The sequence below is a fragment of the Aedes albopictus genome, chromosome 2, assembly GCF_035046485.1.
Source record: "Aedes albopictus strain Foshan chromosome 2, AalbF5, whole genome shotgun sequence".
NCBI classification, from domain to species: domain Eukaryota; kingdom Metazoa; phylum Arthropoda; class Insecta; order Diptera; family Culicidae; genus Aedes; species Aedes albopictus.
The window spans coordinates 343,961,221-343,973,707 of record NC_085137.1 but is presented as its reverse complement, the minus strand read 5'-3'; the positions used below and the strand labels follow the sequence as shown (position 1 = coordinate 343,973,707).

The 12,487-nt window shown below is 34.9% G+C and overlaps 2 protein-coding genes across 2 annotated transcripts in view; one reads left to right on the top strand and one right to left on the bottom strand.

Moving 5' to 3' along the window:
* LOC115263159 (Krueppel-like factor luna) overlaps nt 1-12,487 on the bottom strand; it is a 271,925-nt gene that overhangs the window by 49,773 nt on the left and 209,665 nt on the right. The window lies entirely within an intron of this gene.
* Nucleotides 2,463-5,047, top strand: LOC115263158 (protein flightless-1-like). Its single transcript, XM_062852637.1, has 2 exons — nt 2,463-3,006; nt 3,064-5,047. The coding sequence occupies exons 1-2, from the start codon at nt 2,912-2,914 to the stop codon at nt 4,607-4,609; spliced, it is 1,641 nt and encodes a 546-aa protein (XP_062708621.1). The 5' UTR covers nt 2,463-2,911; the 3' UTR covers nt 4,610-5,047.

The following is a 12,487-nucleotide window of genomic DNA, read 5'->3' as shown; positions in this document are numbered from 1 at the left end:
AATACACTGCGGCTGGTTAACGTTGAACAATTTGTCATTGAAATCATCACCGTTATCAAACATATGGAAGCAATTTTTTTGTTCAAAACAAAAGTCTTTACTATGAAAATATATTCATTGTACTCCACATGAAGAATAGAATGCAGTGAATATATTTTCATGGTCCATGTTTTGATTTACAGCAAGAAAACTCCAAAAAGGATGACGGTTGCTTAAGCCTTCGCATCGCACAGCAACGTAGTTAAAAAAAAAAATAAGAAATGAGTTTCCCAGCAGTTGTCATTGTAGGTGAGCCACACTAGAGTATATAGTCAAATTGAATGCCCAACGTATGCAGTGATTTAATCCTCCTAAGATGTTAGGTTTTTTGAATCACGATGGCGTAGTGCACGTTCAGCGTGCCTGTCTGGGTCATATTGACATCAACATCCTACTAGGGTTAATGCAACTCTCAAACGGTCACATGAAGCTATGATAAGTGAGGCAACAAAATGGATATGCAAAAGATGACTTTTATTGAAACTGTTAACATTCCTGAAGTAAGTTTTAAACTTCACAATCCTCCATAGGTTTTGCAGTTTGTAGATTGTTTTAATAAATTATTCTAAAATTAAAAGATTCATCATTGTTATTGAATTAACATGACACATCTGGATCAATTAGTCGTCTGCAAATTAAAATCACCTTAGTTTTTGAAGAATTGATCGATAACAAATTATTTGTGGAGCTTTGAAATTTATATCTAAATTCGTCACGTCATATCGCTAGTCACGTTTCATTGCCATGCAATTAACATCCTTTTTAATTCAGTAGAAATACAGCTTCTTATCATCTGCAAACATGTGGATATTACATACTTTCTAAGATGATGGAAGGCCGCCGAAAAATATGGCTGGTCCTGAAACCGATCCTTGTGGCACTCCCGATAGAATATCGATCGGACTTCAATGATTTCCATTAACTTCCACAATTTGAAAGCAATTATTCAAATAAGACTTACTCAATGAAATAGAATCTCAACTGAAATCAAATACAGTAAAGTAGTTCAAAATAAGAAAATTGAAAAACCAATCAATACCTAGCAGAAGGCTATTTCTTTTTTACCGAAATGTTGATGGACATCTTCATGCATTTTGAGCAAATTCCGAAGCAAATGCTGACTAGGTGCTTTCGACTAGTGGGGGAATTTCTTGTTTAAATTTTTTTTTTGCTGAAAATAAAAACATAATAGGGGTACTCACTAAACAGATTAAACTGCTGCGTAAGCCATGATTTTCTGCTTAATTGAAATGTTCCATGATTTTGCGAATGAAATAATCAAAGATTGCCTTGGTGATCGCGACGTTTAATCAGTTTAATCAGTTTCCCCCTAATATGAGATCACGAGGCAAAGCGAACGTCACAGAATTGCTTTAGTATGTTAATTGTCGTACCATGTGTTAAAATTGTGCTTTAAACACTATTTTTTTTTATTTCACAAGCCATCTAAATCTGACAATCTCCAGAAATGTACAATAACGCCACGAAGCGGTGAAGTTTCCAACCCCAAGACTACTGCATAACTTTGCCATAGACAGAAACTTCCTTGATGGTGAAGAGCATTAGATAATTATTTAATAACACATGTCAAAATGTTCTAATTTAATTACTCGCTAGCACCAACAGAAGGTGAAATTGTATACCCCTCTTTTCACTGTTTAAGAGGCATTAACTAGCTCTACAACTTTGATTAAGATACGACATGCATTTATTTCTGGTCTGAATCATGAGATGAAGCCAAAATGCAGAGATAATGTTTGAGTTACAATTATAACTTAATTATATCCACTTTTGTTATTATATCCTAAGATGACGTAATTGCGATCAATTGTACCAAGAGCACTTTTATGTGACGTCATATTTTCTCTCCCCTGTACGTTGGAAAAGTGAGTCTATTTATAGACCGACCGTCAAAACGAAGAACCACTTGATCATATACCGCCCTTCACTTCAAGTGCTGCAATGGCCTCATTGATAAAGGCGCCGGATTGCAGTTGAAGGCTGGCGTCCTTGGTTCAATTCCCGTCTGAGTGGGGGTTTTTTATATAGTACGTGGGGGAAATTTTTTATACAAAAAACTTGTCACTAAAAATAAATAACACTTTTAATAAAAATTACCCAAAAAATGAGTTAAAATTTACCCAACTAAATTTTTACCCAATATATTTATATCTAATTTATAACAACATTTGTTATAATTTATTGATCATCCAATATTTATTATATCTCACGTTGTTATAAATTTGTTAAAATTGTATCAACACCTGTTATAATTATGTTATGGCTAGAGCAATTTCAGTTATATTTTTTGTTATTTTAACACCTAACCGGCGAATTTTATAACTCCTTCTGTTATGAAAAATCTTTGAAATAAATAACTCAATCCGTTATAATTTTGTTATGCCTTTCTGATCGGGATGGTACCTACTTGCAGAACACTAATTCGATAAAATGTTTGTATAATGGTGAACTCTAGTATTTTGTAATTACATTATTCGTTGATATTTCTGATAGCTTGAATAAGGGTTCTGTGTTTTCCTTCGCTATGACGCATGTTCGTTGTTAATTACTGTTCCTGATGAAGTCAGCGTATGAATGAAGGGATTTTTAAGAGAAGATGATAAAAATGCTTAATGCTTCTTGAACTGTTTCTGTTCAAATGAAATTTGAGTTTTTTCGCAATTGGTAGACAAAATTAGTAACTAATGTTTTGCCATCAACCGATTAGGGAGATGGCAATCATGTTTTTGCATGTATTTGTATTCATCTTAAAGGCCTTCCATGAGGTCAGAAGTAAGAAGAATTTGTGTTTTTTGATAATGTCTTGAAAATGTCTAATCAATGAGTTTCTTAACGTTACGCTATCAGTTAAATGCTTATTTCCACATTTCGCCTGTTTATTTTTTTGCACATGCAATCATTTTCAGTCAGCCTCGCTATGCAGTTGAAAGCGGTACTTTTTCTATGGTAAGTTGTTAGGCATTCAATTTTATAATAATCTATATTCATAATTTCTTTTCATAGTATTTTTGCAACCCTTGAGCTCGTTAGCTCACAGGCAACCAAAACCGCCCTTCCATTGAACTGTGTTCAAACACAACAGGCTGGAACATGTAAGCTTCGATCAATCAAAGTCCTGGAAAAAGATGTCATTGATAATAATACTCGTGCCACTGCAGAGAAGGAGATCATTTTCGAGAACTCCCAATTGGAGTACATTCCGGAACTTGTGTTCAACAGGTTTCCTCAGTTGGAATCATTCCGAGCAATCGGAGTAGGATTGAAAAAGCTTTCTGTGGATGCATTTGCCAAATCACCAAAGTTAAAACACTTAGACGTATCGATTAATTCGATAGGCATCCTACCGCAAGATGTGTTCGGAGCATGTCAGAACCTGGAAGCGGTCAACATGGCTCAAAACCGGTTGCATCTCTTCAATGGTATCGAACTTATTGGATGCAACAAGCTTCGTCAGCTGAACATCTCGACAAATCAACTAATCTTCATCAATTGGGATCCGCTGAACGATTTGCGTCAGTTAGAACAAATCGACTTGAGCAACAATCTAATCTCAACTGTCACAATACCGAGACATGTAAAGCGAATCGTAGCACGTAACAATCACATTCACAAACTGACCACGGATAAACAATCCTTCATATTTCTCCTGGAACATTTGGATGCATCGCATAATCGGTTGAGCAACATTCATGCACTCACACGCTTCGGCAAGATGACCTACATCGATCTCTCGTACAATCGTATTCTCAGTGTAGATTTTGCTTTGTTTAAAAACATGCCATCCCTCGTGGAGTTGAATCTGGCCCATAATAACATATTCGCCGTGACGACGTCTGATGTGAAGCTCGTTCCGCTTGAGTCGGTAGATCTGTCAAACAACGAGCTAAGTCGCTTATCAGTGCACGATTGCAGAGGATTCTCGCAGGCGCAGAAACTGCTCCTGAACAATAACTATTTGGTCAAGTTTGAGGTTACGAAAGGAGCAACCAACTTTCCGAGGTTGCAAACGGTTTCGCTTAATGGAAATGATTGGGCTTGTTCAGATATGGAAGGAATGCTCACGCAACTTGGTGCGAAGAAAGTAGCTGTGAAATCCAATGATGAGATGTGTGGAAGTTATCAGGTTAAGAAGAGAGGTTTATGCTGCCGAGACTTGGGTACTACCTTCGACGAACTTGTTATGCTTGAATCACAAAAATTGTCCGAGATATTTCGAGCGGATAAAGACAAAGTTGAACTTTCATCAACCGTCAAGCCATCCATGACGGCAAGTCAAAAGCAAGTAGCAGTTCCGGTTGTTACAGTAAGTACTCAACAACCAATCTCCCGATATTCCGAGGAAGTTCACGATCTCTCGAAATCATTACGTGAAACTATGAGTCGTCTGGCCATTGCGGAAGCGGAGCTCAAAACTGTAAATGGGGAGAAATCAAGCTTGAAAAACTCACTGGATCGTGCCCAGAACGAATTGAAGACTCTGAGCGAGAAACTGGCCCGGTGCAAATCTACTGTGAATCAACGCACCGGGCAAGCGGTAATAATCGACTAGGAATTTATTGATGTGTGACCTCACCTCTGTGTGTTAGTGTTTAAACAACCTAATAAAAGTTTGCACGTTGGTTAGTTTTTTTTTGGAATATTTAAATAAAAATGAGCTTGATCACATCCTTACACATCCACAGGAGCGTTGTTAAGCTGCTACATCATCATGGGTTTGCATTAAAAACATTGCCCCAGTCAAGAATGATGCTCGAGCATGATGCATATCCAAAAAGAAATGCAGTGATAAAAGGAATACATTTGTTTTTGAATATGCATTTGAGTGTTTAGAGACTGTTGTAATGTACAAATCCCATGAAAACTTCGTTAACATGTTCTGTAATTCATACATGGGAAAGAACGAAACTATTTTGACCAATAGACATGGGGTGATTGAAGGGTGGAAGTGGTACTTTGGTAAACAACTGAATGATACAGAGATAATCATAGATAACTAGCTGTACCCGGCAAACTTTGTCTTGCCTACTGCGTTTTTGACGTTTCAATTTTCTATCCAAGACTAAGTCTCCGGCCACAAAATGTATGGAAGATCGATTTTCAAAAACTCTCATTTTTTTCATGTTTTATGCCTCATAAACCTTCCTTGGGTGAAAACTAACAGAACAAATCTAAGACGATCAAAATCAGACCTTCCATTCGCAAGTTATGCGCGGTCCCACGTATGCCACTGCATTTTTATTATATACTAGCTGTCCCGGCAAACGTCGTACTGCCTGCCTACTGTGTTTTTTGACACACAGCTCCATAGGGACGTCCCCGGCGAAGTCATCTGTGTGGGAGCCCCCCGTTCCAAAGACCGGAGAGGTCTCACACCAAGCTAAGAACCTTCCCCGGCCCCAACAGCACCCACATACAAAATTTCACACCGATCGGTTCAGTAGTTTCCGAATGCATAGCGGTCAGACAGACAGACAGACAGACAGACAGACAGACAGACAGACAGACAGACAGACAGACAGACAGACAGACAGAAATTCATTTTTATATATATAGATATAGATAAAAAGTTCTACTTCCCATGACTGCCGTTCTACGCCGTTCTGCCTAGAACGGCAGATGACTTAATACGCTTCTATATAAATTTCTACACAATTCCGATAAAGTTCCAAATGAAACATTCTGGTAGCTAAGATAACAGATTGAAGTATGCTCATTAAGCTGTTTTCAAGTTAAATAAAAAGAAAATCACGTTAAGTACCGTTCCTTTGAATTCCACTAAGAATTTGCATCCTTTGACAGATACGTATTTCGACCTCAACTGTAAGGTCGTCTTCAGTGTCTTGTACTTGACTCGACTCAAGTACAAGACACTGAAGACGACCTTACAGTTGAGGTCGAAATACGTATCTGTCAAAGGATGCAAATTCTTAGTGGAATTCAAAGGTACAGTACTTAACGCGATTTTCTTTTTATTTACAGATATTCCCCTAACAGGCCCAGGTTAATCATCATGTTTTCAAGTTGTTGGGCTCACACTGAAATTAATCAAAAATTCGGTACAAAAGATCCAGCAAGACCTTTCTTCTTCTTGGCAACGTCATTACTGGGACAAACCTTCGTTTCAGCTAGACGTGTGCGCCGAAGCACATTTCACCTGCGTATATAGTAATTTAAGTCAGCGACGTGATTTTTTCAATTTTAATTTTAGTAAATTGTTATTCATACGTAATGCCTGAAGTTCATAGGCACAATATGTGTTGAAAAATTATTATTGCTAGTCTTTAAAAAATGCCAACACAGAATTATTTGTCTTGTGTTTGAAGGTTTGAACGTGAGGGAATCAGGAGTTTAATTAAAAACTATCCCCACGAGAATTCAGTTGTAAATTTTTGAGAGATTTCTTGAGAACGTTCACCATGGAGTTTATAAAGGATTTCCTTTAAGTAGAAGTTCACGAAGTCAAATATTAGACCAGTGCTGTCAAGGCAAAATCAGACTGGTTACTGATCTTATTTTTTTTCTAAATAGCGGACTCTTATGAGAAACTGAGATAATTATAATTTAAACAAATGTAACAATTGAGCCGCTTCTGAAAAAAAAAACATAATTTAGTGAAATTCATTGTATATAAAGGAATATGTCAATCCAAGGACCAGAAAGTTTATGGATCTTGGAAATTGCTTCTGAAATTTCTCAAAGAATACTGTTCAAAAAGATGCGACTGATTGGGTCACATGCCAACCACTGCACAGTGGGAAAATAAGGTACAAAACCGACAAAGAATTCTGTAACTTTTGAAAACCACGAATGAGATTTACGAAGTTATACTTTTCTAATGAAAAAATGTGCGGGGAATCCAATAAAACCGGTTCCATAGGCCGCACGGATCGTTAACATGCTCATTTTACCCCAATTCCTCAATTTTTTAGCCGTTTTTATAGAAATTCATGTATTTTCAGAAGCGGAAATGATCTTGAAGTATGAAAACTCGACCGATCATGCTCATATATATTGCGGATATTAATAAAATGTTAAACTTGACCACATGAATGATTGTCATGCCCGTTTTACCATATTCCCCCAGATTATCGCATTTCTGGTAAGATATGTCATTTATCTAGGGAGAAAATCAGTAAAAATCCTTCAAAATGAGTTTTTACCTGGTAAATACTTTTGAGCCATCGAATAAATCCGGATAAAAATCGAACGAACTGGTTTTTTGGTCATTTTGCCTTGATGCCCCAAAAATATCATTTTTTTAACTGAAGAGTTCTGCAACTTTTGAAATCCATGAATGCGGTTTACGAAGTTATACTTTTCTAATGTAAAAATGTGCGGGAAATCCAATAAAACAGGTTTCATAGGCCGCACGGATCGTTAACATGCTCATTTTACCCCAATTCCCCAATTTTTAGCCTTTTTTTTATGGAGATTCATATATTTTCAGAAGCGGAAGTATACAAACTCGACCAATCAAGCTCATATATATTGCCGATATAAATGAAAATGTTAAACTTGACCGCATGAATGATTGTCATGCCCGTTTTACCATATTCCCCCAGATTATCGTATTTCTGGTAAGATATGCTATTTATATAGAGAGAAAATCAGTAAATGTCCATCCATATGAGTTTCTACTTGGTGAATACATTTGAGCCTTCGAATAAATCAGGATAAAAATTAAAAGAACGGGTATGTTGGTCATTTTGCCTTGATTTCCCAAAAATATTATTTTTAGAATTGAAGAGTTCTGTTACTTTTGAAAACCACGAAATTTACGGAGTCATGTTTATCTAATGTAAAAAGGTGTGGAGAATCGAATAGATTTGGTTTCGTAGGCCGCACGGATCGTTAACATACTCATTTTACCCCAATTCCGCAGTTTTTTGTGTGTTTGATAGAAATTCATGTTCAGATGCGGAAACGACCTTGAAGTATAAAATCTCGACCAATCAAGCTCTTATATATTTTGCCGAAATAAATAAAAATGTTAAACTTGACCGCATGAACAATGTCCATGCCCATTTTACCATATTCCCCCAGATTATCGCATTTCTGGAAAAATATGCTATTTGTCGAGGGAGAAAATCGGTAAATGTCCATCTAAGAGAGATTTTTATTTGAATAACACATTTGAGCCATCTATCTATTAAACCAGGGAAGAACAACGAACTTAATCTTGGTCATTTTGCCTTGATGCCCCAAAAATATCATTTTTTGAATTGAAGAGTTCTGTAACTTTTGAAAACCATGTATGCTATTTACAAAGTCATATTTTTTTAATTAAAAATGTTCGAAAATTTCAATGAAACTGGTTTTAATGGCCACAAGGATCGTCAAAATACTCATTTAACTTCAATTTCTCATTTTTTTGTGGATTTTCATAGAAATTATTGTTTTTTTAGAAGTGGAAATGACCTTGAAGTTTAAAAACTCAACCAATCAAGCTCATATATACTGCCGATACAAATGAAAACGTCACACTTGACCGCATGAATGGTTGTCATGCCCGTTTCACCATATTCTCCCAGATTTATCCAAATACTAACTGTGAATAATGTGTTTGTTAAACATTTTCAGTTTTGTACTTTTTAGGGTTAAACAAGCTATACATCTAAAAATAAAATCAACAAATGACAAATTAAATAAAACTTCGTTAATAACCAATTTTAACTATCTAAAGAATACGTGTTACGAAAATCGGTCGGAAATGCTTTTTGTCTATTTAGCACTAATTCCCCGTAAAATATACAATTAACTTTACATAAGTGTATAACCCAAAAATAATCCGAACCGTTTTTCTACAAAAACAGTTTTTTAAAGATAAAACCCGTGAATTCTAGATGCAGCTTGTTTAACCCTGAATACAATAATTTAGATGAATTTGCAAAAAAAACGAGTTCAAATCACAGTTATGACTCATGTGGGCATTAATCCAATTTACAGAGTTTTTGTCTAAGAAAATTCACTTGTAAGAATAAACGCTTTTGATAACATTCTGAGTTGTACAGTTATTCAAAAAAGGATATTTTTCGGGGCATCAAGGCAAAATGACCAAGATACAAGTTGGTTCGATTGTTGTATCCTGATTTATTAGATGGCTCAAATATATATTTCTAACCAAAACTCATTTGAATGTTTTTTTTGGATTTTTTGAGTGCTTATATTTCAAAGTCATTAACGCTTTTGAAAATACACGAAATTCTATCAAATCCCAAGAAAATAGAAAATTGGGCTGAAATAAGTATGCTAACGCGCATTAACCCCTTGAGGTCTATGAAACCACTTTCATTAGATTTTCCGTACAATTTTACATAAGAAGGGTTTGACTTCATAAACTAGTGGTTTTTCAAAACATATAAATTTCTTGTACATATTCAAAATATTATATTTATATTTCGGGATTTCCTGCGAAATGGCAACATAAAAGTTCGTACGATTTTTATTTCCTGATGTATTGGATGGCTCAAGTGTGTTTTTCAAATAAAAACTTATATGAACTCAACAGATTTTTGAGCTTTTATACTTCAAAGTCATTTCCGATTCTGAAAATACATGAACTTCTATTAAAAAATACTTAAAAATTGGGAATTGGGGTTAAATAAGAAAGTGCGATAACGATCCGTGAGGCCCATAAAATCACTTTAATTCAATTCCCTGCACATTTGTACATTAAAAAAGTTTGACTTCGTAAACCACATTCAAGATTTTCAAAAGTTACAGAATTCTGCAATTAAAAAAATGATAATAAAATAAACTAGATATAAAAAATGCGATAATCGGGGAACATATGGTGAAACGGGCATGACAACCATTCATGCGGTCAAGTGTGACGTTTTCATTTGTATCGGCAGTATATATGAGCTTGATTGGTTGAGTTTTTAAACTTCTAGTTCATTTCCATTCTAAAAAAACATTAATTTCTATGAAAATCTACAAAAAAATGAGAAATTGAAGTTAAATGAGTATTTTGACGATCCTTGTGGCCTTTAAAACCAGTTTCATTAAATTTTTCGAACATTTTAACTTAAAAAAAAACTTTGTAAATAGCATACATGGTTTCCAAAAGTTACAGAACTCTTCAATTCAAATAATAATAGTTTTAGGGCATCAAGGCAAAATGGCCAAGATATAAGTTCGTTGTTGTTCCCTGGTGTAATAGATAGATGGCTCAAATGTGTTATTCAAATAAAAATCTCTCTTAGATGGACATTTACCGATTTTCTCCCTCGACAAATAGCATATTTTTCCAGAAATGCGAGAATCTGGGGGAATATGGTAAAACGGGCAATTTGAAATTATTAATAAGAAAAAAAAGTTATGGCGATGTCATTTATTTCATGTTTTTTCAGTAAATCTATCTATATTTAATATGCATTTGATTACTTTTTCAATTTAAGACCGGCTATTTGGTTGCTTTCCTTTGAAACATAAATATATTCAATTCAATTAAAGATAATTCAAATGAACTCAATTACTATCTTGAATATTGAAACGATGATAAAGTTTTGGATTAATTGGTGTTATATTAGAAAAATAATCTAATCGTTATAATTTTATTTCGTGTGAAGAATTTTAAGTTTAGTCAAATGTTTTTAATAGCTCATTATATAAGTCATAAATGATCAAAATTTTATTGCATTCTGATCATTGAATCGGCATTGGCTATCGTATAATAATACCTTTTTCTAGAACCTTTTTAACTTCGTGTAGAATAGTCCAATCTTTTCCAAATTTCCAAAAATTTGAGAATATTTGATGCCCTTTTCGAAAAGTTACAGCGAGTTGAACATTTTTAAAAAAGTGAGAATTTTACCTGTCCCAGTTATTTTGAGTATCCCCTGTACATAAATTGTACCATTATGGGGAGTGGGGTTGAAAATGTTCATGCGGTCAAGTTTAACATTTTTATTTATTTCGGCAAAATATATAAGAGCTTGATTGGTCGAGTTTTTATACTTCAAGGTAGTTTCCGCATCTGAACATGAATTTCTATCAAACACACAAAAAACTGCGGAATTGGGGTAAAATGAGTATGTTAACGATTCGTGCGGCCTACGAAACCAAATCTATTCGATTCTCCACACCTTTTTACATTAGATAAACATGACTCCGTAAATCGCATTCGTGGATTTCAAAAGTAACAGAACTCTTCAATTCTAAAAAAAGATTTTTTTGGGGAATCAAGGCAAAATGACCAACATACCCGTTCTTTTAATTTTTATCCTGATTTATTCGAAGGCTCAAATGTATTCACCAAGTAGAAACTCTGAATGGACATTTACTGATTTTCTCTCTAGATAAATAGCATATCTTACCAGAAATGCGATAATCTGGGGGAATATGGTAAAACGGGCATGACAATCATTCATGCGGTCAAGTTTAACATTTTCATTTATATCGGCAATATATATGAGCTTGATTGGTCGAGTTTGTATACTTCAAGATCACTTCCGCTTCTGAAAATATATGAATCTCTATCAAAAAAGGCTAAAAATTGGGGAATTGGGTTAAAATGAGAATGTGAACGATCCGTGCAGCCTATGAAACCAGATTAATTTGATTCCCCGCACATTTTTACATCAGAAAAGTATGGCTTCGTAAACCGTATTCATGGATTTCAAAAGTTGCAGAACTCTTCAGTTAAAAAAATGATATTTTTGGGGCATCAAGGCAAAATGACCAAAAAACCAGTTCGTTCGATTTTTATCCGGATTTATTCGATGGCTCAAAAGTATTTACCAGGTAAAAACTCATTTTGATGGAATTTCACTGATTTTCTCCCTAGATAAATGACATATCTTACCAGAAATGCGATAATCTGGCGGAATATGGTAAAACGGGCATGACAATCATTCATGCGGTCAAGTTTAACATTTTTATTCATATCCGCAATATATATGAGCATGATCGGTCGAGCTTTCATACTTCAAGATCATTTCTGCTTCTGAACATTCATGAATTTCTTCAAAAACGGCTAAAAAATTGGGAAATTGGGGTAAAATGAGCATGTTAACGATCCGTGCGGCCTATGGAACCGGTTTTATTGGATTCCCCGCACATTTTTTCATTAGAAAAGTATTACTTCGTAAACCGCATTCGTGGTTTTCAAAAGTTACAGAATTCTTTGTCGGTTTTGTACCTTATTTTCCCACTGTGGCACTGGGAGGATAATTCCTTCTAAATAGGGACGGCATAAACAAAGAGGATAACACCACAATAGATCAAATAAATGGTCGCAGTGATACCATGTCCCCAACACAGGAAAAATAGAACAAATGAATCCCTGGAAGCATGTCTGAAGAAACACTTAAACTTTTGTAAAAAATTATAGAAAAATCTTTAAAGTAATTTCAAAATTAATTTAAGTTACTTGGAATTTAGTTTGGAGAAATTTCAGAATTTCTTGAAGAATCCGAGTAAAAAT